A 26,885-nucleotide genomic window follows, 5' to 3' on the forward strand; every position below is an offset into this window, starting at 1 on the left:
TTCCAGTAAAATTAAAAATGGTCTTGATATTTCCATGGTGATAAGTGTACATGTAACACAACGCCAAACCAAACAACAGTCCAATGTTTCTGTGGTAAACAAGGTTAAAATGTCACGTGATAAAAAGATAATCGAGACAAAAGATCATTTGCAAGCAAAAGGTGAAAAAAAACTAAATAAAACACCCAGCCATTTAGCAGCAAGTGTTTCGAAGCAAAAAATTTCAAAGCGTGACAAAAAATCTGAGCTTTCTGAGAGACAGATGAAGAGTGAATCAGGGAAATGTTTTGTAAAAAAAAATAACGAAAAAGAGCAACGGTGGATATCAGGTCATACAAGAGCGAAACAAAAATTTAAAAAGTGTTTGCACACGAATAAACGTGTTGAACAATCTACTTGCCAAGCCTAAAATATCGAGTAAAATTAATACAACACATGAAGAATCACAGAAAACAAAATCCGCCATTTTGTGTTGTAAAGAATCCGTTAAAATTGATGGCAAACTTTGTAGAGCTGAACGAGATTTGCAACAAGTTAAAAATTCTCTTTCATCGACTTACCTTTCAAAGGATGTTTCGTATAGTGAGACTGAAGAAGAAAAAGAAAACGAACAAGAAGAACATGTTTACAAGAATATGGAAAACTTCTTATACTTACGAAAAACAAAGAAACACAATGTTGTTGGTAGCATTACTTGAAGTTTAGTTTTATGGTATATTTCTAATGTTTGAACTTACTACGTAAGATACGTGAAAAACATAGACAAGTTCAGCATAGACAGTTTGACCACTAATTCTCAAAACTTAAATTTAAAAACTTTTGTTTAACAAAAACGAAAAATTTCAATGAGAAAAAAAAGTTCTTAAACGTAACAACTAAAAACCCGAGCCTAAACAACAAATAGATTCAGGAAAATTATTTTCCAGAATTTTCTCTAACTTCGTGCAACCCTCATATTTCACTTCCGAGAGTTTTAACGAGTTTTCAGAAGCAGTGGCCAGCCTGTATAGAAAACGAGGATCGCTATTAACAAAAGACAAATCTCAACATATAAAAAATTTGTTCATAGAAAATTATTTACAAAATGAAGTTCAATATAATTAAGATACTACCAGCTTTATATTTTTAAACAGAAAAAAGTCCGACAAAAAGACAGACCCGATAAGAGGACGAGTTTGAAGCTATGCTACATTTCCATTCATAAAAAAAACCGCAAAAATTTCGAATCGCCTACCTATTTTATCTAAGATTGTCACACGGGATTTCGGCTGCTATTTTGACTTAGTGAAAAAAAACACTGAGAACAATTTTTTGCTTGCGAAAATAGGAACCCTTTCCTGCTCCGCAACCCTTTATATTTATATAGCGAAAGGCAGTGTAGTTTACGGGCCGCCCCTGTTTTACATTACTGATTAACTCATTCAAAATTACGTAATCTCAAAAGAATTTAGTAATATATCTAAGTGAAAAAAAATATATGGAAGGAGATTATTATTATGTTAAGAGGGCTGGACCAGAGCATTAATGAAGCGTAACAAATCTCGATAACCAATATCGTTCGAAGATCTTGCCTCGATCGTCATTTTAAACCGCGCCTAAAATATAACGAAGGAAATTTAACTTACCCTATTCGATTCAGGGGAGGGGATGGTGTTAAAAAGCTACTCTCTCACAATTATTTTGGAATGACCTCTACAATTTGTTGACTTTTCATTATTTTTATTTAGCTTTGGGATAGTCAAGGAATTTTTGTCATTTTTTGTGGTAATACAAAGTCTCCTTTGCCACTCCCTACCTCAGCTTTTAGAGATCTCAAAAAGGCAGGCCTGGATAGTGTTAAGTGAAAATTGGAAAAATGTTTTCTACAAACAAAATACCCTTTGATATGGTTCAAAATTTAAGAAATAAAATGTTTAACAGCTATCATTTATAATTTAGAGAATTATATATGTTTTTACTTTTATCTTACATAAAAATAACCTGAAAAAAACGAAACGAGATAAAATACATCGTCTTATTAGTAACAACTTGTTAAGGTCGGTTTAACTACAGTGAATCCTGATGAATATTATTTTTAAGCGCCTTAGCGCCTAGATTGAACGTAAAAAGTACCTGTAGCGGTTATTACGTTGCCACTCAAACGCCTGTTAGACGTCAACTGTTAAATCAGAAGTGTTAATAATTTTTGCAGGCGGGCTAATCAAGGTTTACGTTAAGATCGAAGAAAACCGACATATATACATCCTACATGTTTTCTCCATACTTTTGAATTAGACGCCCAGTGAAAACCGACCTTAATTGGGGCGTTTAACATACAGATACTGATAAACGTCAGTTAGACGGCTAGTGGTAATCGACCGACAAAATCATTCTGCGAGACTCACTTATGAGTCTGTTATGATGACAGCCAAAGTAAATTAAGTTTAACACTTCAAAATTAAAAACTTTTTTTTAAAAAAAATGTTACCAATAATTCTTTATCAGCTTGTCCATGTTGAGTTGCAAGTCGCCATAAATTTTGAGCTAGTTTGACCATGGTTGGGGAGCTTAATCGACCATGACTAAGTATTCTAAAAACAATGTAAGAATTAATAGGATGTGTGACCATTCTTTTTGCAACTTATAAAAGTAAAAAAAAAAGCAAAACATTTAGAAGAAAATTAATTTGCGCAAAGCGCGACAAAAGGAGTCAAACTAAACCAGAAGACGAAGTGGGAGATAAATGCTGGAAACAAATAGCAAGCGATTGAGATAAAAATAAACTTATTCTAAGCATACGTATTTACCTGTTAAAAAAAGCTGTTGCCAAAAATGATTGCTTCTTTAAATTCTATAACAAAAGAAAAGTTAAATACAGAAAGCACCCCATTTATCCACTTACACGCTTTTCGCGGATTTTTCGTTAAATTAGCGAAATTATAACCGCGAAATATTAATAAAGCTTCCACTCGCCAAAATTAATACCAGCAAAAATAAGTAGAAAAATAGAACGCTAAAACTCAAATTATTTTTATGAAACTTTTTTCAACTCGCCAAAATATCTACTTGCAAAAATTAGTACCATTATGAGTTTAGAAAGGTTAACGACGGAGAAAAAAGGTCGAAATAAAGAACATTAGAATAAATTCGATTTAGCACAAGCAAACAAACGAACGAAGAATTATTTCGACTACCTTATTTCCCATATCTTTTAACTGTTCAAAAATTTCCTTCACGATTGTCTCGATCATACTTGTAATCTCGTTAATAAATTTTTGTCCGGAACCGTACAACTTGTCGTTTGAATCCACTGAAATAAGAATAGCACATTAAGTTAATACACTGGACTTGTTCAAATAGAATGAAATAAAATTAAAAATTTATACCTTTGTATACTTGATATATGTATAATTCCTATTATTAAAAAGAAATGTATAAAAAGATTGTTATACTTTATTCCAAGAAAATTTAGCGCGGATTTAAATTGGTGCAGCAAGATTTTTTGTTTTAAATTAGGCGCGGATGCGTAAGAAATATTATATTAGGCGCGGATTTGGTGCAACTAGAAAGATTTATAAGGAAATACAAACAATATAAAAATGTAAAACATATCTTCTTACTTGAAAAATAAAATAACAAAAAATTGATACAAAGACTGCAGGTTTGTGTCTATCATATATTTTGTAAATAAAAGTAAGTTGTTGGGTCGGGGTTATCAAGTCATTCATCAAACATGGTACATTCGGAATCAACGCCATTTTCGTTGTGATTTTGCATTTAATTTGGCGCAGCGAGCAATTAAATTTAGTGCGGATAATTTGGCGATTTCTGCCATTTCGCCCAAAAAATTCTTAGTGCCAAATTGTTTTTTAGAATAAGGTAAAAAAATTTAAAGTCGTTTAAGAATACCTAAATCGTCCAGGTAGTAGAAAATGGCGAAACATTGTGAAAAAATGTACTATTACATATCTTCTACTTGTCTGAAAAAGTTTTGAAACTATGCGTAAAGTTTAAGAATATTCACCCCAACTATTTAGTTATAATTTAAAACATTAACAACGTAATTTAAAAATGCAACTAAAAAATGCAATTAAAAACAACCCCCGGCACGTCTTTCAGATTTTTTGTTTCAACCTGTTTATTTATGACGCATTTTAAAACTTTTAAGTAAAACAACATTACGTACTGGGATACGACAGTTTAAAAGACAGACCGATTTTAAAAAACCTTTTTAGCTAAAGAAAACCTACTTGGCAAGCAGCTGATAAAACACAGACTGCGTTCAAATAAACCCTTGTCTTTGCGTCAGTGCTGTCATCCCAGGCATAGTCTTGCAAAACATTGAGTAAGCCGCGGAATAAATACAACACCTCGTGGTCAGGGTGGTCCTGAAATTACACATAAAAAGATAAACAAACTCCCACACTTATGGGATGGCGTTACTCTAATTAACGTTGACTTATTTTTTTAGCTATGGTGGCTGTTTAGAACGAGGTAAAATGTTTTTTTCTAAACAATTGGACCGGTTGATTTATCAATGTGTATTCCTTTTTATTTACAAAGCACAAGGTTACAAAGCTTCGATTAGATACCGTTGATAAAAAAATTTAATAATCATTTAAATAATAGAGAAAGATTAAAACCGTTCAAAGACCTCTTGGAATTCAGTATTTAAAAAATCCGCCCATAAAAAGAATAAGTTAAGGAACATACTGAAAAACAAAAAAATGATATTCAAAATTCTGTTAATCGAGTTACGTATATTAAACAACGCACAAAGATACACAAACAACTTATACTACAACACTCGTGCAATACAAGTTCGCACACAATCATAACATAGACGATAAAAGAAGATTCCAAAAGCACACATAAAAAAAACTATTATATTTCTCTCACCGGAACGATAAGAAGAGTCGATAGCAAGCTGTTAATATATTCAACAAAATATTGTTGTGATGCTCGAGCCTTGTTATCCAGTTCTAAATGTCGTGAAAAGAAAACCTAAAATAACTACATCTCTTTTTCGATTCCCTTAACCTTCACTACGAACGCAAACACAATAGCGTGCAACTACGGTTAAAAAACGGGTGGTGTGGTTATACCGTGTTTAAATGGTTTTTAGAGGTACTTTTCACACTTTGTTACCACAAAAAACAACAACAAAACGCAATTACTGGAATGCTAAGTTGAAAAGTTAGGCGTAGTGAAAAGGCATACATCGTCTTCACAGAAAAACAAAAATAGGGTGAAACAATTTTATCAACCTATTGCGGTTAAACAATCTGGGGTATAATCCTGCCCGGTTATAGCGCCTTTAAATGCACCTGTTAATCGGTTTTTAGGGGTATTTTTAACTATTGGATGTTAAAAAGAACAGCAAAACGCAACAACCAGAATGTTTAAGTTAAAAAGTTTGGCGTAGTGAAAACACACAAAAAGCGTCTTTCACAGAAACAATTTCACCAACCTATTGTTTTAGGTACGTCGGGTAATAAGTTGATCGCAGCTCGAAAGAATGCATCCGCTGAAATAAAAAGACACATATTTCAATAGATGCGATTTGATGAAGCAATTTATGTTCGGGGATCGAAATTTTTCTAATCTGCTGGGTCAATGTGACGTCAGGCAGGAGAAGAAACAGAAGTATATACTTTATAAAAAATAGGTTTGCCAAACAGAAGAAAAGTGAAAAATATGTTAAACTATTATTTTTAATTGCTGAGTGGCTAAATTATTTTACACATTACAGCCCCGTAGCTTTAAAATTAGGAAAGGGGTTTATTGCCCTCTCTGCCCCCGACCTGAATTATGAACCCAAAAGGTGGGAATGAAATTTAATAGGATAAAAACCTTGTCCTATGGCTTGATTGGCCAACGCGGTTTGTCCACAGAGCAGGTAGAGCTTCAGCCTTGTGAAAATGTCAGTCATTGAAGGGATTGTGATAAACGAGTACGCCATACAAGCCTATGAATGAAACAAAAAAAGATGAAGTGCCACGAAGAGAAATAGGAGAAGAAAACTACTTCCGTGGCCATGGTTTTACTTACCCTAACAAAAGCTGCGGTTTTCCTAGTGTGGTTACATTTGACTATAAACTTGGTATTCATTGTCAACAGATTCACGCTCTGAAAAAAAAGGCTAAAATTAAAGCTTTCAAAATCTGAGAAAATTTTGACAAGTAGGAAGTTTCGGAGGAAAAAGCTTGTTTTATAGCTCACGACTGAAAAAAACAAAGCAGTATAATATTTCAGTGTAGTCCTGCTGCAAAATCAACTTTTTTCTTAAATAATTGCAGGTTTACTGCAAAACCGCTTAAAACTCGCCATTCATTTCTGATGTTATGTAAGAGGCAGCACGAAATAATTTAAACTTAAAACTGAGCCGATCTATTTAACGTGCCTATATATACAAGTACGAAGGTTTAAATTAAATAAAAATACAATCCGATATAAATATGTTGCTTCTTCACAGAACACAAAATAGCAGGTGAATAAGAGAAGGCATATCAAATAAGACGTTCGAACAATATATAAGTTAATACTCCTCAAAAAAAACAAGACAGAAAAAATGGGGGATGAATAAAACTTAGTCTTCTGTTTACAGAGTATAGGTTAAATTCCCCGTGGTAGTGGTAGATTGGGTACGAGTTGTATCCGTCGGACAAAATATTGAGAGCAGATATTTATGATTTAATTACAGCAACAAGAACAATATTATTTCACACTTGTAAGACATTAACTTTTCATGAAGATCCTGCCAAGTAATCCATAAAGCTAAAACAAAGCTAGCACGAAATTTAAACCGATCTGTTTTTTCATTTAACAAGATGGCAAAAATAGTAGCTGTGTTGGTTTTAACTTTGTTTGTGCAATGTTACCACGCCTCGCCTCACTGGAAGAGAAACAGTCGCCCTCTTGTAAAGAAAAGTGACATTTCGTTACGTGCCGGGGCTGTCAATACGTGGCCACTTCACAAACGCCAGTTAACTCATGAAACGGATGATCAATTTCAGAGTCAAGACAACCACGACAAGATACACCACTCAGCAAACCTGGAAAAACGAGATTTTTCAAATTCTCCTCACATACACAAGCGACAAGTCCTGCAGAAGAAAACACGTGGATACCCTTTGGTAAACAAGCGACAAAACAAGCTCGGGGAACCTTTCCCAGACCACTTCATGGAAGAGAACAACGAATCAGATGAACTTCAACGCCGTATTTTTGGGAACGATATAGAGGACCAGACAACAACTTCACCGTTCATAAGGAAAGGGAAACGAATTCTCGACACAACATTCCGAGACGGTCAAAAATACATGCTCCATCAAGATGTTGAAGGCGAATCACAAATACGTCAACGCCGTATTTTTGTACCTCTTCAAGTTCAAATTACAACATCAGCACCAAGCGCATATTAAATGGACATATCAAATACGCAAGAGTATTACATATAATAGCTTGCATAAAAAATACACAAATTGCAGATTTTTTTGTTTTTGTTTGTCATACCCTCTACCGTATAAGCTAGACTAAGCACACATTTCCAGCATTCACATTTTTCACCTTTTTTTAAGACGGAATCATTTAAAAATAGCTACTAAAGGCCGGTTTTCACTAGACGATTTTAGCATGATCATTTCATCAGTATTTTCGTGGAACATGCTTAAAGTCGGCTAGTGAATATGACCACTTTAAGCCACTCAGTTTACCTGTACCAACATCACCAAAACAACATCTAGATTTGAAAACATGGCGCGAGCTTCCACATAGAATGTAAGCTGGCGTTCGAAATCTCGTCCGAACGAAACCTAAAAATAATGTCAACAATCGAAAGGAACAAAAAATATTACGCTTAACATACTTCACCCTCCACAATTTTTACTTCTCTACTATTTTTACTTAAGTTTTTAACTAAATGTTGATGCCCTGCACTTTAACATAACAGGCGGTAATATGCACATAGCCAAAGAGAAGCATTTGAACAGCAACTGGACTTTTAGATTCTGCGCTTATAAGGAAAACATTAGAGCTCGTTAAAAGCCACGCCCAAAAAAACTAATCACCGCAAGGTGGTCGTAAGGAAGAATGTAATAACATATTTTTAAAATAAGTATATAGAATACTTACTGTTCGTAAGAAGCCAGATATCAAATTCCCCATCACACGGCGATCATCGTCGAGCGTGATTGCACTAAAACAAACAAGTAAACAACACGTGTTCAGATTGTGTAAATAACAACAATTATTTTTCGTAATTTTTCAATAGTGTGTAAAGCATCTCACAAGTAGACTGAATGTGAATTGTGTAAGCCAAAATGGTAATGCAAGTACCGCTTCTTGAAAAACGGAGATTATAATGGCACGTTACTTACACTATTAACCCCCGTCCAGCCCTCTCAAATATAGCGTTGTAGCTATAACTGACTATGGTAACCAAACTTCTGCTTCTTTGTTTACTTCCTTATTTATATTTTTCTTGTTTAGTTCTTTTTTACATATATACAAATTTTAAATATATTTATTTTGATGTTTAAGCTACCTAAATTCTCCACAAAGTAAACTAAGGTCCATTCCCACAAGTAGTTATATAGGACATTTCTACACTACGTCGTTCATGCAATAAGGGCTTGCCAAAGTTCACTTGTTCACAGCGGACTTAGAACTTAGTTTATTTTGTTAGATCCAAGCTCCGAAAACGTGTTAATTGATGCTCCTTTTTCTTAAATTTAAACCCTGACACAATGTTAAGTCTACTAACCCAACCTAAACATTAAAATGACTTCTAATTTTAACAAATATTCGCATTTACTGTTCAGAAGATTTATATTTTCTATTCGCGAAAAGTTTTTTCGCGAAATATACCTTTCATATTTCTTCGGCAAAATTCACAATTTTCGAACCCCTGAAACCGCGAAAAATTTTTTCACAAAAATTTATTATTGGGTAATTTTCTTCCCTTAAGGTATTATTAAAATCTGTCATATCTTATCGGCCTTCTTAAAATGCCTAAAATTCTGAAACTAAGGAAATATAACTATTAAATTGGTCTAAAAACGTCCCATTAACATTCAAATTATAAAAATATTTTCGTACTCAAGTTTTTTTTAATTTTTATAAAAAAGTCTATGAAAGAGGCCCAGGAGAGACCTAATCACGACTATATGAGGAGCACGGTTGACTGTTGAAATTTTTAGTCTGTCTTTTATGTATTATGTTCACCGTTGACTAATGTTTGAGAAAAAATACTTCACTGAAAAGGCAGTGACCAACCACAAAAGCGCAAAGGCAGTTATCCTGAAGATTACATTCGACATAGGACGCCAAGTCCCAGCCAGTTGACAATACACCATTTCGATACATACCTGACAGAGTCATGCATTGTTTTGCATATTGAAAACAGAGAATTGATCAGAACAGGATCAGACAGTTCTTTTGCTGTTCTAAAAAATAAATAAGTAAAAAAATCAATATCCAGAACCAAAGCACGACAGTTGTGAGAAGAGATACTTTTTTGTGTGGTGGTGGTGTTTTAAGGATTGACTATTTTTTCGTACCTGTTATATGCTTCCATAATGGTGCGAGAGGCTTCCACTTTAACAGATTCTTTTTGAAACATGTCAAAAAATGGCAAAAAGTTATCCTGAAAATAAACACAGCAACCTTTTTTAATCTCACAGTTGCTTTAACACCTACTGAGTAGATTCTGGGTTGTTTAAAGGGCGTCCGAAAAGCCCGACACGACTAAAATAGTTCCCATTTTGGGATTTTGTTTTTAAGGACTTTATCTTATTTTTAACACTGAGAAAACAGTACATTTGTTTGCATGCATGCCCTTTTATAGATCTAAAGTTATGACAACTGAAAATATTGGCAATTTGGCGAGACAAATATGAAATCATAATTTATGCAAATAATGAAAAATTTCGTAACATGGATATCTAGAATGCCACACAGAGCTTTTTAAATTTATTAAGTTCCAACTATAACAGTTGAACATCATTGTCATCTTGCACTCCCTTAAATGACAGCACTCTTAAGTGGATAGTTTTTTTTCAGAAACAAATTATGTAATTGTATCTTCGAGTGGAAAGTGGAAATGTTTTCACGCAGAAACGAGAACCAAACATTTATATCCACAAAATTGGAGACCAACTAAAACACCATGGGAATATTACTTCCCGCTATAATTCCCTCCATATTTTAACCAGGGAAGTTGTCTTACTATGGTAAAAATAACCTACCATTGCAAGCACATTGCTAAATTCGTCTTTCGAAACAACTTTCGTCAAAATAGATAGAAGCTAAAAAAAGGGCAAACGTTGAAGCATGGAGGTATAAAAGAATCGTATAAGTGATGAAAATAAGTATGTAAACAACATCTGGCCATTTAGTTTATCATGTTTTCTTTGTGGTGACGAATAATAAAAAAAAAGACTTTATTCAAAAATTAAGTTTATTTGACAAATTTATTTACATGTTAAAAAAAGTGATTTTCAGGACATTTCAGAACTTTTCAGGATATATTTTGTCATTTAACAGCACAATTTTTTTGACATTTTAGGACGATTCTTGCACCAAACAGCTAATCATGACAAATTTCTAGGAATTCCATGACTTATGAAAAAAAATTAATACATACTTCTTTTTGATGAAATTTTTGAAAGGCTTGTAAAAAGATTATTATAATTAGATATACAACAATTTTGATAACTTTTTATATTCCTGTCGAAAGTCCAGGCACTTTTCAGGATGTTCGGGGACAACTAATTTTTTCCAGTCCTGTGGTCAGCATATATTAAAACTGAAGTCTGTCAATATAAAAAAGGATAACAAATTCACCTGTGGGTAAAAATTTTCGAAGGCGCGGTCAGGTGTTATATGTTTCACAATATTTCCTAAAAGTGTGTTCACTTCATGGCACGTAAAATTCTTCACTGGGTATTCGATCCATACTTCAGCACATGAGATATACTCCTGTACAAACAACATAAAAAAACATAAGGGAAGGTTTAATGTAGAGACAGAAAAGAACCTTTAGTTCGTACGTTCAGTTCTACACAGAAAGGTTGATTCAAACACTTCCTTTTCTTAAATCTTTCCATAAATTCTGTTTCTCAAGATACGTAAGAGCACATTAAGGCATAAGTTAATATCGGTTAGTACCACAAATCTCAAAAGGAGTTGTGCTTTTCAAAAATATCACAGCTTACTGAAGGTTCTTTTAATTTGGTCACAACTTTCCAGACTTCATTCAAAATGGTTAACTTAATATCATCAGGAGGATCTTCCATTGCAAGACTTGTACCAAGAGATCTGTACAAGAGATACTAAAGAAAAAAAATATGTATTACATATTTCTTTATAAGCATAATGCCTATTTAAATATATGCTGAGCCTTTTTTTAATCATACTGATGTGTTTTCACTTGTGTTTTTTAATTTAACTAGTGTTATAATTAGACCTAGTCTTTCACAGCCAATTTAACACCACTACATTACACTGGCTGAATGTGGCCTTGTGTAATTTTACCTTAAGTTTTGTGGCTACTCCTTTAAAGCTAAAATAATTTCTTTATTAAGCCAACGGAAGCATACTCTAAGCCTGATTGTGTTTTTTTTGCATATGTATATCCCAGTCTAAATTTGAATTTATTGTCAACAACTTTATATTGCAGCATCTTCGAAGATGGGTTTTATTAGAGTGATCAGTAAATTTAGAAAAAAATAAAGCTGTACAAATCTACAAGCGGTTTTGCGATAAAGTCAAGAACGAGAAAATCTACAAATTTACCTTTGGAAATCCAGAGTCTTCAGTGTCTTTTATCAAGTTGCTAAATTCCATGGCTCTATAATAAAAGCAACAAAATGTCTTTCAATGTTAATGTCTGAAAAAGCACTGCTCCTTCAGTTAAACTTGAATTACCAGAGAAGAAAACATTCTATTAATACTTAACAAATCATCAAGAAATAAACACTGTTAGGTTGTCTAATATTAAGCCCAAAACTGCTTACCTTGATGCAATGTACTTTGGATCAAATGCTGACATCACAGAGTTCAGGATTAAAGCACTAAAAACAACAGCGTCTTTTATAATATAAAAAATAGAAAAAAATAACAAATTATGAAGTTATTTTATTACCTGTTGCATGTGTTACATTTTGTGAGAATTTCTGTCAGCGCCGTCTAGAAGGGAAAAGCGAACAATAAGAATATTATACCCAACCAACCTATGTTGCTTGTAAATTAATCAATCTTGAATTGATATTCAACTTGTGGCTGTAAAAAAAGTGTACTTCATCTGTGACAGAAGGGAAACTGTATGTTACCTGTCTACACAGTTATACACGAAACTCAAATCTTAAATAAACTTACATCGGAAGCTTTATATGCAATACACTGCAGTAGCCAATCCAAAGCTGGCGGGAATAACTGTAGATAAGTTGGCATGCCTAAGAATAAAAAAATATTGTACTAAGGTATGAAGAGGTTAGAAATAAATGAATCACCCTATTTAATAAACATACTTAGGCCTTGAGCTGCAAGCTTGTTCTGTACAACACCTTCCTTTAACTAAAAATAACATGGCATTATAACAAACAAAAAAATTGAATAACTTGACAACAACTTCGCAAACACATTATTTATATACATTCTTTGGTTTGGCTTTGCTTGGTTTTTTTTAAAAAAAAACTCAAGTGAGGGAACAGTTTCTTCAGTTGACTTCCACCACAAAAAGATAGGTGTGCATAATTTTGGGCATATTGTAGGATAACAAAGTGTATCCAAGTTCCTTTAAAGTTCATCAATCGTTGACTCTAAGCAAAATAGCTGTTGTTGGTGTGTAAAGTAAGTCACTGGATATATGACACACACACATTTTTACTGTAAGCACAGAAATATGATTGAGTATCTAAAACAACTTCAATTTTCAAAATTGACTTTCTTTCAAAGTTTTTTTTTAAAGTTTCCTAAAAAGTTACATTCTGTTTCTTATAACAAACAAATGGTTAATTTTCATAAATTGTATGACGTAAAATGGCATTGATGTGCTAAGTTGTACAAAACATATTTCTTAAAGTAATATACCCTTAATTTTAGTAACTTTTTCATAAACATTTCAGGAAAAAGTTTGTGCCTGATAATGAAAACAAACATTGACTAAAACCTGTTTATAAGATGACAAGTAGTCAAACCAACATGGCTTTAAATGATCTTTAAACTGTGGAGCTACAATTATACCAACCTAAACATAAGTAATTCTTAAAAAATGTTACATCATAAAATTTATACTTTATACATTTTCATACAAATTTACAGTCAATGAAGGCATTCAGAATTTTTATTCTTGTTGTCACCATTAACCAACAGTAATTCAAATTCTCTCAAGGCGGTAATTAATGAAAATGTGACCCACAAATTCGACATGCAAATACTCACATCAACAATTTAAGCAGAGGAAAAATTGTCAAAGAAATTACAAGAGTTATTTAAACAAATGACATACTCTGCATAAGTAAGCTCGCGCATACACAGCTACTAATGGATCAGCAATTCCTCGTATCTGGTGTGTCAATCGCATTAACGCTTGCGAATACTCCCTATCAAACAAAACTTTCACTGTTAGATGATCAGATCACTGTGAAACTATAGTGCTGAAGCTCATTTCCATTTGACTAGTGCAAAAAGCTCTTGAGCTTTTTTGTTAGCGCTTTGACACTTGGAAAAATCTTTTATTTTTGCATGCGCTAATGCACTCAAATGAGAATGACCCTTAATTAAGAAGCTTAAATTCCAGGTTTAGAGAACAAAATTCCAGGTAATTTTTTAATTCCAAATATTGTGTTGTTCACTTAGACCATATGAAGAAGGAATCAATAGTAAAAAAAATTTATAAACAGAAAAAATAGTACCCTGTAGTTAGAAAACTGTAACACTTCAAGATGGCCATCTCGACATATCTGAAAAACTTTTGTTAAAGATAATAATATTCACCAATCAATTTTACAGTGCATCTTAATATACAGCATCAATACAGATATGTCTATGTGATTTTTGTTGATTGTAACAAAATTCTAATAACTGCCATCAATTTATGGAAAAAAATCAAAAGACAGATCCTTTCTTTATCTACATAATTTAGTTTGACCTAAGATATTTGTTTTTATTTGGTTCAAAGCAGGCCAAAGAATATTTATTCCTTCGTAAAAATAGCTCTAAACATAGTAAATTTATTGATATTTAACAAGAACTTTCTTTAACAAAAAAATGCTAGTGTGCTGTTGATAGAAAATACAGAATGCCAAACATTATGAGAAGTTAACCAATACAACACATTTTAAGGCTCGATGTGTTCTTTTTGACATACATGTATCAAAACATTCTTGAAGAAGCTCAAACATTGTTCACGAGCAGCTTAAGATTACGAAAAGATACAATCTTGGGATGAGTTCTCGAATTGATGCTACTTTATAAAACCAATTGCGGCATGTTTCTTTTGCTGATTCTGGTACTTCTTCTGGTGTAAAATTTTCTGGAAGTGGTCGTGGAGTATTACTACCAGCAGTGTATGTAACAGATTTTCCATGAATTCGCTCAAACACAAGCTTGCCTAAAACAAAAGAGATAACATAAAACAAAAAAACATAAATGAAATCATGAGCAAAATGCCTAAACAAAAAGAAACTCAAATTTGCACACCACTTACCAAAATTGTCCAGAATATCAGTTATCAACACAAATTTACTTGGATAAAATTGCAAGACAGCTGTGTCACCCAACAGCTTTGAACACTAAATGAAAAATAATAACAAATTAAAAGATCAGATTTACATCAACCTGTTGGCATAAATTTTACTGATTGGATTGATATCACATTGTGTTTCTTGTCTTATCTATATTTTTACTAAGATAATTGTTTTGTATTGACATTCACTAAGATATGGCATACCTGAATTCCAATTTTTAAAGCTTTCACTCTTTGGTCTAATCCCCAAGCAGATAATAATGTCTAAAATAGATAAGAGTGAAAAAAAATATTGGGTCACTTAAACTAATGCGCTGTTCTAAGCCTGACTTTAAACTGCTCCATCGAAATAGTAAACAATACCATGATAAAATAAGGTATTTTTATTTAAATTTAAACATACAACCATTTTGTTTTCTGTCCACTGACAGAAAAACCTAAATTGAGAGGCTCAGATAGCCTTTTTGGCAGTTTCACAAAAAATTGTTTATAAGCTTTTGCCCAAAATCTAGCCATCTCCAAGCTTAAAAAGCTTCATTGTTGCCTTATATTACCATAAAACTGTCAAAAACATTTTATTTTGCTATGTAACTGGCAAAAGCTTTCATACAAAAAAATGCTGTATTAGCGCTTTTGTATTAAGTCTAAACATGACCATAGTTCCTTTTAAAATTGTTCCCACTGAGAAAGTCTGACACTCAAGGTTTAATTTGGTGGAAACATAAAAGGTGTGCACATACCTTCCGCTGTTTTATTTGTTTGTTTGTCTTAAAAAAAAAAATTACAAACACTTACTGAGTTAAGTTCTTCAATACGATTAACATATTCGGTTTGACTAAGATTTAACATCTCTTGGATAGAACCCTAAAATAAAAACAACTTTAGAAAACGTTTAAGCAAGGAACTCACCTAAACTCACTATTATCATTTTATATTTATAAATGTTAACCCTAATTTCTTTTCTAAGATAGCTGCAAAAGATCAAAATTTTATGCTTTGTGTTTGGTTACTGAATCAAGTGAAAGACATGTTCTCATCAAAATATTTTTTTCGAAAACTTAATTTATTTAAAATCTAAAAATTTGAGGTTTAAAAAATATAATGTAACATAGTTATAAATTATCGAGAAAAAAATTATTAAAATTTAAGTTAAAAAAAGTTTAACCTCCTCAAAATCATCAAGTTGTTCAAGCCGGGTTTTCAATTTATCTGTTGTTGATGTCTGTTGTTTTACCACAACTAAAGAAAAAAGGGATAGGTTGTATGGCATTTCTTTATGTTAACATTGCTGTATGTTTGAAATAAAAGCTGGCTATAGGCGAATTAAATATAGCAAAGTTGTTAATTTTCTGACTATAAAATGATATACAAAGACATGCTTTTACGGAAATCCTTCAGCAATTCTAATTCACGTAAAAATAGCAATTTGCATCAGCAAATTTTCATTGACATGAAAGAAATTGAATTCTATTTACAACTTAATGATGCATTGATTATAAAAAACTTGAGAATGGTCCCAGTATTGAAAGTTTCTTAAGAACTTCATAATTTTAGTATATGCAATTTCTTGTGGGCTTTTTCAAAAGCCCACAAGAAAAGGGAAGACTGGATTAAAAAGTAAAAAATTTTTTTTTAAAAAATTTTATTCCCATAACAACAGCATTAAACTTTTATAAACAATTAAAATTTCAAGTACAACTTTGTTATAAACCAAAGAAAAAACATTGACAAGATATACTGTACACCTTTCATTTAAAATATAGAACTTTTTAATTCTGCTTTAGTTCGAGATTGCCATTAATATGGACTTACGTTTTTCTCTATCACTGCCAGAAAGAAAGCTCTAAAATAACAACAACAAAAATATTATCAGAATCTGTAGTAAAAAGATACTGCCTAATTTTGTACTACATGTACTGTGAAATACGAAGCACAATGTCAAAAGTACACAGACCAAGCTTTTGAGATCTGTGCCCTTGACAAAGAGCATTCTATTTGTGATGCTCTCTAGGAAAATCGACCACTTCTCTTTTTGTATTAAAAATTACGAAATACGGAAATTTCGTATTTAAAAATACGGATGTCGTATTTTAAAACACGCATATTTTTTAAAATACGAATTTTCGTATTTTTAAAAATACGCAATTCTATTTTTGAAAAATACGAAATACGAATGAATGTATGAAATGATGAGTTGTTGAATAAACTGAATAGAACAATTACTCAATTTTACAAGTTTGTTTTTAATAGGTTTTTAATTGGCTCAATGATTTCGCAGGGACGTTTTTCTTCACTTTAGAATGAAATACGGCAACTTTAGAGCTTTGTAGAGAAGTTTTCTCGTCACTTTAGAATGTTATATGAAAACTTTAAAGCTTCGTAGGAACGTTTTCTTGTCATTTTAGAAAGAAATATGGCAACTTTAGAGCTTTGCAGGGACGTTTTCTTGTCATTTTAGAATGAAATACGGCTACTTTAGAGCTTTGCAGAGAAGTTTTCTCGTCACTTTAGAATGTTATATGAAAACTTTAAAGCTTCGCAGGGAGGTTTTCTCGTCATTTTAGAAGGAAATATGGCAACTTTAGAGCTTTGCAGGGACGTTTTCTTGTCATTTTAGAATGAAATACGGCTACTTTAGAGCTTTGCAGAGAAGTTTTCTCGTCACTTTAGAATGATATACGAAAACTTTAAAGCTTCGCAGGGACGTTTTCTCGTCATTTTAGAATGAAATACGGCAACTTAAGAGTTTAGCAAGGATGTTTTCTCATCATTTTAGAATAAAGTACGGGAACTTAAAAGCTTCCCAGGGACGTTTTCTCGTCATTTTAGAATAAAATATGGCAACTTAAGAGCTTCGCAGGGACGTTTTCTCGGCATTTTAGAATGAAATACGACAACTTTAAAACGTCATATATACGCTTTCATGTCATTACGATTATGGTTACGGCAACTTTTTAATAAAAGACAAGTTTATATTTTACAAGTTAAATTGGTTTTTAAATAGTTCATTTATTTCAAAATCTGTTTCAATAATATAAAACATTTACTTTTTCTCATAAAACGATTATGAGATAATGTAAAAAAAGATAATGAAACGATTCCTATATGATGAAAATTGAGACGATGCCTTCCATTTTTTATGTTTTCGAATTATATATCTACAGCATATTTTTAGAAATGCGTATTTTTAATACAAATTGCATGTTTAAAAATACGCATATTTTTAAATAAGAATTTCGTATTTATGAAAATACGAAATTTTTTTGAAAATAAGAAAATACGGTTTTCAAAAAAATATGCGTATTTTTAAATATGCAATTCGAATTTCCAAAAATACGAAATACGAAATTCTATTGTTTTAAAAATACAAACTAAAAATAGAAGCGGTCGATTTTCCTAGAGAGCATCACATTTGACAGTACGATGTCAAAAACTGGTCATTTTTTAATGTAACAAAAAATTTGAAGCCAATTTATGTTTAATTTGTTCTTCCCAAGTCACTGAGGAAGGAACTAAAACTTGTTCAATTTTGATACTATTTCAGATTAAGATCGTTCGATTTTAAACTATTGTAAGTACAAAAAACATATTCAAATGTATGTATTTTAATTAAAACAAAAAGACACTAGTACTATTATAAAAAGTACCTTCCTAAAACTGATTAGTATGGCTCCAGACAAAGCCCTGTTTTGATAAACCGTAAGCCAATCAAATCATTGGATTTTTTCATCCTAATTGAGTTTTTTGTATCAGACAGATAATAAAAATCATAAAAAAACACTTCAAAATTTCACAATTCAAACACAACAAAATTGTTGACATACTGTTGAAATGGACAACTTCTCAGATGTAGTGTACTTGGATAAAATGCCACTTCTTTTGGTTGACCATGGTTCAAATGTGCTATCAATGTAACCTTCTGTATCACCGAATTTTTTGCCGGAGTCAACACTTCCCTGAACATAATAAACATTAGACACAATTTGATAAAATGATTGTACAACAAAAGCATAGACCATCTATATTTAAAGTTTGTTCATTATATAGCACTGCATTTAGGATTTCATTGGTAATGATACTGTGTTTCACTATAAATAAAATTCTCTTGGTGTAAAAAGTATTAATTTTCCCTTTTCTACTAGAAATGATAGTGAGTTTGCAAGGAGGAAAAGAATTATATGCAATGCAATCAAGTTAAAACCACTCAGCATGGCAAACACAACACGTTTTGATATTTTCACAAATAAAGTAAGAAACTGTTTTTTTGCAAGATATCCATGCATTCACTGCATTCCACTTTTTCAAATGAGGCTATCAATGAACTATTTTTAAATATTGTTAAAATAATTGGACACTGTGTGGTAATTGTAAAAAACAGAATCAAATCTAAAATTATATACAATTATTTTAAACAAATATTAAAAATAAGCCTACTTTCTTTTTTCTTCCAAAACTTGGTACATCTTCTCCTCTTGCCAACAATGATAATGGATCGGTCCCGTCTAAACCTTCTGGACTGGCAAACAATGACAGAGGATCTGAGGGTGTTTGTTTTTCAAGTTTTTCAGATGTTGAAGAGCGAATGTTAGTTCCAGATACATTCTAAAAGGTTTTAAAAATTTATTCTGTAAAGGCTTTTCAAATAATATTTATTGCTAGTTACCTTGACGACGTTAAAAAAACAATCTTAAAATAGTAATATAGGCATTGTAGCATTTTTAAATAAAACGCCACCCTTTATCAATCTCTTTTTTATATCAATGTGATGCAAAAACCAAATCTTATACAATAACCTCTCCGCCACCTTTTAATTTAAAAATCTTAAGAGCTTTTTCAAAAAACAAAAAGTTAAAGACACAAAAATAGTATATAAGATAAAAGAACAAGTTAATCATTGTTACAAAGGTGTAGGATTTTTAATTTATGTTATTGTATAAAATGTTTCTGTCACACTTACTAATTTTTGCATTTCGAACATAATTCTATTAGTATTTCAATATTTTTACATATCCAGAGCTAATACAATCAATTTAAACACGGTTATACCGATTTTGGGGAATCCAATTTGAGCCCCCAAAATAGAGAGATGAAAACTGCCTTACTTCTCCTAATGATGAATAGGGAAAAAATGTGACGGTAACGGTCCTAGGCTTTGTAGGTTTACTTTAAAATAATGAATTTAACAAATTGAGTTTCTCGTTTTTTGAAAGACAATTTAGGGGATTACCGACGCCTAAAGTAATTTTTTTGGATTAACCCCTGATATCATATCATAATTTTTTTCAAGTGGAGTTATACTACCGTCATAAAATAATATCAATGGTAAAGAATGTTTTTGATTAAAAGGTCAATATGTTTACGCTTTTCTTTTTTCATAAGCATTTTGTTTATTAAGGAAATTAGGAAATGAGAAAAACAAAAAAATATAAAATAAAGTTGTCAGCCTTCAAAATGATGGTTGGACATCAAACATTGTTGGACACAGTGCCAGCATGTCATTAGTAAACTTTTTATTTCAACAAAGAATCTTTCTTTTCATTTCCCTCTTTAGCATATGATTGAATTAGAACTTGTTTCGCCCCTAATTAGGCAAAGAAAACCTTTTTCAGAGAATGTCAAACATGGTGGTCATCTGCTTTTTCTCAGAAAAAATAGATTTTTGTGTTTACATAAGCTAAAAACATACACTGCGAAATTGTTTCTTTATTTTTATAAGTTTGGTGCATTTCGGGCTTCTGGTTAATTGTTGAAATCGAGCTATCAAACATTTTTACCTTTACCACTGTACCTCTAAGCGGATGCTCACTTGTCTCTGCATAGTTACTCCTAAATTTCTTTCTTTCCAATTCATAATCTCGTTTTCTGAAAACCCTGAAATGCAAAAAGAAATAATTTATGCCATACTTTTTATATTATATAGGAATTTAATTAGGAAAAAAAACTGCTTAAAATCCAACTACTTTGATTCTAGATCTAATTTTATCATTACGTTTGATGTTTTTGATGGCTAAATAAAAATTATTATAGATGATAAATATTTTTAGTTGAAACAGGAAATAGATTTGCAGGTCCATAAAAAGCACAAGATCTGAATGGCTATACACGTCAATTCCTAATGGTTTGGTAAAAAATCTTCATAGACTGCCCTTTACAATGGATGACCAAAAAAAGAAGTATTGAGCAAGAGTGTTTTTTATAAAAATGGCTTATGCAGCAAGATTTAGTATAGTGCAAAATAACAATGAAAAATAAATTTGCATGTGTGTTACAGCGCACAATCTTTTGCTAATGCTTGCGTACTTTTCCAAAAGCATTAATATTTAATATACACAATATTTGCAAAATTAAAAAATGCAAAAATTACTGTTATTTTTTTATTTTCACACAAATTTGATTATGGTTACTAAAAGTTTCTTGATGGCACGTGGTTGCAATTCAATGAGAAGCTATCATACAAATACATACTAAATGGCAGACTAAAAAAATTTTTCACTGAAAATATGCATCAGTTGATTATGTTGAACTTTGAACTGTCATACGATATGATAAATTCCCAGATGCAATTAACTGTGCATGGCATGAAGAAGTTTATTTACGATTTATTTTGTTGTATTTTATATAAATTTAGACTTTTTCATTTAGTCAAATTCAAGTTTTCAAGTTTCAACCTTATTCAAATTAACTCAATTTCCAACTCGGCCATATTTGTGGCAAGCTGGTAATTAATTATATCTTATATTCAACTTGTAATAATGTATGCACTTTGTGTTCAGGCTCTTTTTTCAATCAACTAAATTATTTTATTTATTATTCAATTGTTGCAAACACAAAGCAAATTGGTGCATTTTCTCTTCAACTGGTTTGGGTCTGCCTTAACCTTACACACCATTGGCACCTAAAAATGTTTTTATTACATTTGCTTGTAAAATACTTTGATTTCTAATTCCGGCCAATATATTTGTGTTTATACTCACCAGTCAGCTCTTTCGACAGTTCCCATTTTACAGCGTTACCATAGAATGTCTTACTCTAAGAAAAAGAATTAAAGTAATTAATATGGAAGGAATACACCAAAAAATAATTTTCACCCATAGGAGATAACTTGCTCTATTGGATTTTACATGACAACAATTATTTTGCGAATTGCGTGTAAATTTTTATCTGGAATGTCTAGTAGGTTAAAAAACAGATTTTTTAAACGGCAAAATTGTTGTCCCTTGCTATGTACATGTACTCACAAAAGCAATTTTTAGAATACTTAATACTTCTTTTTACTTATTTCAGCATTTTTTTTGAGAAAATGTCATAGAAAAAGATTTTTCATTTTGACTTTCTGGATTTGGAGAAAGCTTTCAATAAAGTACCAATATCAAGTTATTTGGTGATTCTATGCACAGCAATGCTAGAAGTCACATTAGATGGTGTGTGGCCTTGTGGCTATGGAGTTTACTTCATAATCACATGGTCCGTGGTTCGGTCTACAGCGTTGGCATGTTTAGCAAATGTCTTTATCACAGCTACAGGGCAACCCATGCCATGTGAGGGAAATTGGGTAGGTACTGCCGGGGTATACTTAATGTATACATTCCAAACAGAGGACCCAAATTGATAACTGTGTTTTCGACATTGAAATAGCTATCCTGTATAAATAATCAGAATAATAATCAGAATAATAAAAACAAAGCAAAAAATTTGACATATATATCAGCGCTTAAAATAATGGCCGGTCAACAGTCACTGACCGCCGAATTTTGTTAATTGACAGTCAGGATCACGTTACGAGCGGTCAGACTGACCGGCGATCGATTCTTTGCTTCGCAAAAAAAAAATATTTATCTACTATTAAGAATAGATAATAATCTAAATATCTCGCTTCACATTTATTTACCATTGATTCATACACATTTTTTCATATAGACAATTGAGCAGCGTTTTCAATCACGCACCAAAAACACTTTAGTCACTTCAATAATGCTCACCTGGAATGTCTGTATTGTTTGTATAAAGTAATTATTTACTATACTAAAAATCAAAGAAAAAAATTACTTAAATTTCAGAATTTGAATGTAAAACATGTGCGTTTAAAAATGAATTATTTTTAGAAATTGAATACGTTACATTGCGTAATAACACCTGTTGTTCTTTTCGAATGTTACTGGCTTTTTATGTTTCGAGATGAATTTATTAGATTGTATATCGCAGAAGTTGCCGGTGGCATGCTTCGAAAATGCTTGTCACAGACAGAGCTTAACATGAAGCAAAACTGTACAGAAGACTCAATTGTTAGAGTCTTCCCAGAACATCTCTTCTCACAAAACTGAGGGCAGGGCTGACTTATTGTCTGCTGTGTCGTGTAGGAGACAGAACTTCTGGACTTCTTTTCAATACGATATACATTTTTTTATCGATTATTATTACTAAACATATTTGATTTCTCTTTCCCCTTTTAAAAAGATTTTTTAAACTTTATTCAACATGTTTTTTCTTTGGTATTACATTACGAGAACATTCGTCCGAAAGCTGTATTAAGGTACAGGACACCTAACCTCTCCCATGTTCTGGTTATATTTAACTTGCAGGGGTGCGCACTCTTCTCGCAGTATTCTCTGTGACGATGAAGGTCGGACTGACTTGTGGCATGGTTCCAAATGGTCTTCCGTCTTTCGTTCGAGTTTCTGTGTAATGCACCAGCCGAGCATAATAGTGTCAGCATGAAGAAAAGGGATCGACTTTAATGTTCTCTATACCTTACGTTCTTCATAAAAACACCGACCGTTTTTGATTGTGGCATTCATTCAAATTTCACAACAAAATAACGCCAGCAATTTTTTTGCCAATGCAACTGCAACGGCAGTGCCGAATGCGACACTAACTAACTGTGCAACCTAGTTCCCAGGCAGCTCGCTTTTATGAGCGCGAGGGAACCAAAGTTCACTAATTATCGTTCATTGTGTATTCACTTGACGAAGTACACCAATGTGAAGGTAGGTCAATGGGACTTGTATTTCATCAGGGAGGACGGTCAGTATGACCGCAGTGATCAAATATTTATTTTAGGCGCTGTATATAAAGGGTCCTGTACTTATACTCATATGTTGTGTTTTGGTTTATAAGTCCTTCCAGCTTTAATGAGGTACAACGATGGCAAGGTAGAGAATCTCTCAGAAAATTACTGTCCAACTAGACAGCAATCTTGACTGAGTAACAAATTCAAGAAAGACTTTACCAAAGATATAAGCACAGACTTAATGCAAAGGAATTTAAGTAAGTAAGTTATATTTGCCATCATTATAAAATCGTTAAAAATATTTACAGAGAAAAAGAAATTGAAAACAAATAAATAAAATAATAAACTATATATAATATTAAAATGTATCATAAAAAATATAAAAAAAATTAAATGCAATTTTCCTGAGTGTTGATATGTTTGATGGCTGGATAACACAAAACAAGCCAAGGCGAGATTTCCATTGTGGTCCATTTCTACCCTTATAGAAAAAAAGATAAGCATAACGAAAACGAAAGGATTATCAAAAGATCATATGAATTTAATTCACAAAATCATCTGAGTCCCTTCTCGTTATAACATCAAAATAGTGCTTTTTTAGGTTGTGTTTAAAACTGTTTGTAGTACTAGATCTTTTAAGACCCTCAGGAAGAGTATTCCATAAGGAGGGTCCAAGGTAGGAAAGACACTGTTGACCTTGGGATGTTTTTACACAAGATTGTTCAAGCCTCTGGAATGATGAACGAGTCGAAGCTCTTCTATGACTTGATGGAATAAATACATCAGACATGTACAGAGGACATTTTTTCTGAAAAAATTTATATGCATGATTGTTTACGCATACTTTAAACCTTTCGCCAACTGGTAGCCAATTTATTTCCTTAAAATCCGTAGCACCTACATGTGATCTGCTACTTTTTTGTAAATAGAAGCGAACACATTTGATTTGAGCAACCTGGAGCTTCTTTTTTAAAACTTTTGTCAGGTTTGGATACCACACAGTACTGGCATAGTCGAAATGTGGTAGAGTTACAAAGAAGTCGTCGCAGATCCTTGTTCAAAAATGAGCTTTGACGATAAAGAAATTTAATTTTGCCATTAATTTTGTTAATCACATGTAAGGCCATTGACTCACCAGACAGTGATTGGTCAAAGATGCAACCAAGATATTCAACTTTCGTATGCTGCTTGATTTCTACTCCATTGTAGGAAATATTAAGTTTTTAATTTGAGTTTATAACATGGTCAAGTAATTTTTGCAATGATGTGAAAATAATCAATCAAAATTCTGTTAGTTTCTTTTTCTTTATTAATTTATCAAACCACCTTAAAATGTATAATGGAGCTAAATGAACATTTAGCTCATGTTAATTGTGGTGACTGCAGTAATGTCTCGGTTGCCTTGTACTTACTAATGTTCTTAGGATCACATATAAGGAAACTTTACTTGAAACAATATTGGTCAATACAGGATGGGAGACTTGCCTCGCCTACCAGCTTTAAGATGCCTCGCTTATTAGGACAGGCCTATAAATACCTGTATATTACCCATTTCAAGTTTGGCTCTGCAAACAACCAGTTAGAGCTAAAGATTCCCACCCGCCCTCCCTATACTATTCATAATGCTGTGTAGGGTTTGCCAAACTAACAACATTTTTGTTTTGTTTTATGTGATGTCACTCGGTCAACCAATGCGGAGTATCATTGCCTCATCACCACATAGCGTTCGTCACCGCAACCATTGTTAAAGACACAGTTATCCGAGTTCAGTATATGACTGGTTTAAAATGGCTTATCGCTCACGCATCAACAAAGATGGAGACACTTGCTCTAGCTGCACGGTTTCCTTGAACAACTATTTGGCTAGCAGTGTTGTCAAGGTTTTAGTCCAGCAGTGGGAGCAAGAGTCCTGGCTAATTACACATTGCGCGTTTTAACTGATGGGGATGTCGGGCTTCCTAAGTCAGCCAGAAGTTTGGACAGATACACGTGTGTGGCCTGTTGATTATATCATTACTTGATATTATTACTGTATGCTATTATTAATTTATAATATTATTATTAATTATATTGAAGAATAGAAGAGAATAATGAGATGTGAGGAAGTAATGCCGTGGGAGACATTCACAATTGCAGTGCAGCCAAGATGTGCATGTCGTTGTGAGTGTGTCATACCATTAAAGTGCATTATGACGAAGAGAATAATGAGATATGCCGTGGTAGACATTCAAGCTTGTCGTACCATTGAAGTGCATATGTAATGCCGTGGGAGACATTCAAGCTTGTCGTTCCATTGAAGTGCATTATGATGAAATGATGATGAAATGCCGTGGTAGACATTCAAGCTTGTCGTACCATTGAAGTGCATTGTGACAGGAGAATAATGAGATATGCCGTGGGAGACATTCAAGCTTGTCGTACCATTGAAGTGCATATGATGAAATTAATGCCGTGGGGGACATTCAAGCTTGTCCTACCATTGAAGTGCATTATGATGAAATGCCGTGGGGGACACTCACAATGGAGTGCAGCCTAGATTGCATGTCATTGGGAGTGGGTCATACCATTGAAGTGCATTATGATGAAGAGAAGAACGAGATATGTCATGGGAGACACTCACAACGGAGTGCAGCCAAGATGTACGTGTCATTGTGAGTGTCTCATACCATTTAAGTGCATATGCTGGGGTTAGTGCTGTTTTTGTATCTGCACATGTATCTGTCCTGCCTGTTATTGTTTAATCTTATTGCCTGGCATCCCAATCCATGCCCCAAATATACAATTGCGTTCCAATGCGAAGGATGTTGTATAAATTTATTTCATAATACAATGTTCTCTACTATTATGATGTGTTTTCACTGAGGAACCCGGACAATTAATGTTTGGTTAATTACTAAGTTCGAAAGCTGCCAGTCAGTTAAGTAAAAAATTTTACCAAAGATTCAAAACTCTTGTCACAGAAGTAAGCAATCTACTTTGTCCTATATGTTGAAATTAATAGCAAATAATTATACTAAATAAACATTGAAATTTATGTCAAATGTTTTAAACATTATATAAACTTAATGGCCAAATGCACCTTGGTTCTGCAAGTGGTAGTTAGCGAAGAATGAGGTAGTGGAGTTAATTTGTGGAAAAACAACAAGCATG

General features: G+C 32.6%; 1 protein-coding gene across 2 annotated transcripts; it reads right to left on the reverse strand.

Moving 5' to 3' along the window:
* Window positions 1–1,043: 1,043 nt before the first annotated feature.
* On the reverse strand, window positions 1,044–22,790 carry LOC130648816 (VPS35 endosomal protein-sorting factor-like). 2 transcript variants are annotated; one of them, XM_057454916.1, is made up of 36 exons: window positions 22,708–22,790; window positions 21,703–21,757; window positions 20,503–20,599; window positions 19,163–19,330; window positions 18,553–18,684; window positions 16,541–16,571; window positions 15,894–15,967; window positions 15,524–15,592; window positions 14,933–14,992; window positions 14,690–14,774; window positions 14,419–14,593; window positions 13,896–13,943; window positions 13,490–13,583; window positions 13,151–13,228; window positions 12,510–12,555; window positions 12,358–12,434; window positions 12,125–12,168; window positions 11,997–12,053; window positions 11,776–11,830; window positions 11,196–11,312; window positions 10,825–10,959; window positions 10,227–10,286; window positions 9,540–9,625; window positions 9,348–9,425; window positions 8,113–8,176; window positions 7,695–7,793; window positions 6,031–6,108; window positions 5,833–5,947; window positions 5,450–5,506; window positions 4,879–4,961; window positions 4,230–4,367; window positions 3,366–3,393; window positions 3,174–3,289; window positions 2,787–2,830; window positions 2,468–2,570; window positions 1,044–1,595 (listed from the first exon to the last, which is right to left on the reverse strand). In XM_057454916.1, the coding sequence occupies exons 2-36, from the start codon at window positions 21,726–21,728 to the stop codon at window positions 1,500–1,502; spliced, it is 2,913 nt and encodes a 970-aa protein (XP_057310899.1). In that variant the 5' UTR covers window positions 21,729–21,757; window positions 22,708–22,790; the 3' UTR covers window positions 1,044–1,499. The 2 variants fall into 2 exon arrangements, with proteins under 2 accessions (XP_057310899.1, XP_057310900.1); XM_057454917.1 differs by lacking the exon at window positions 22,708–22,790 and adding an exon at window positions 22,617–22,635.
* Between the last annotated feature and the right edge of the window lie 4,095 nt (window positions 22,791–26,885).

This window comes from Hydractinia symbiolongicarpus, chromosome 7 (genome assembly GCF_029227915.1).
Source record: "Hydractinia symbiolongicarpus strain clone_291-10 chromosome 7, HSymV2.1, whole genome shotgun sequence".
Taxonomy (NCBI): domain Eukaryota; kingdom Metazoa; phylum Cnidaria; class Hydrozoa; order Anthoathecata; family Hydractiniidae; genus Hydractinia; species Hydractinia symbiolongicarpus.

Bases quoted from the DNA above. Each gene is read 5' to 3' on its own strand.
- LOC130648816 (XM_057454916.1), bottom strand. From the start codon at position 21,728: ATGGGAACTGTCGAAAGAGCTGACTG. The intron at 13,944-14,418 runs GTATCTTTTCGT...AAAGTTTTTCAG, and splicing joins CGAGAACTCATCCCAAGATT to ATATGTCGAGATGGCCATCT. The intron at 12,169-12,357 runs GTAAGTTTATTT...TTTCCCTTCTAG, and splicing joins TTGCATATAAAGCTTCCGAT to ACGGCGCTGACAGAAATTCT.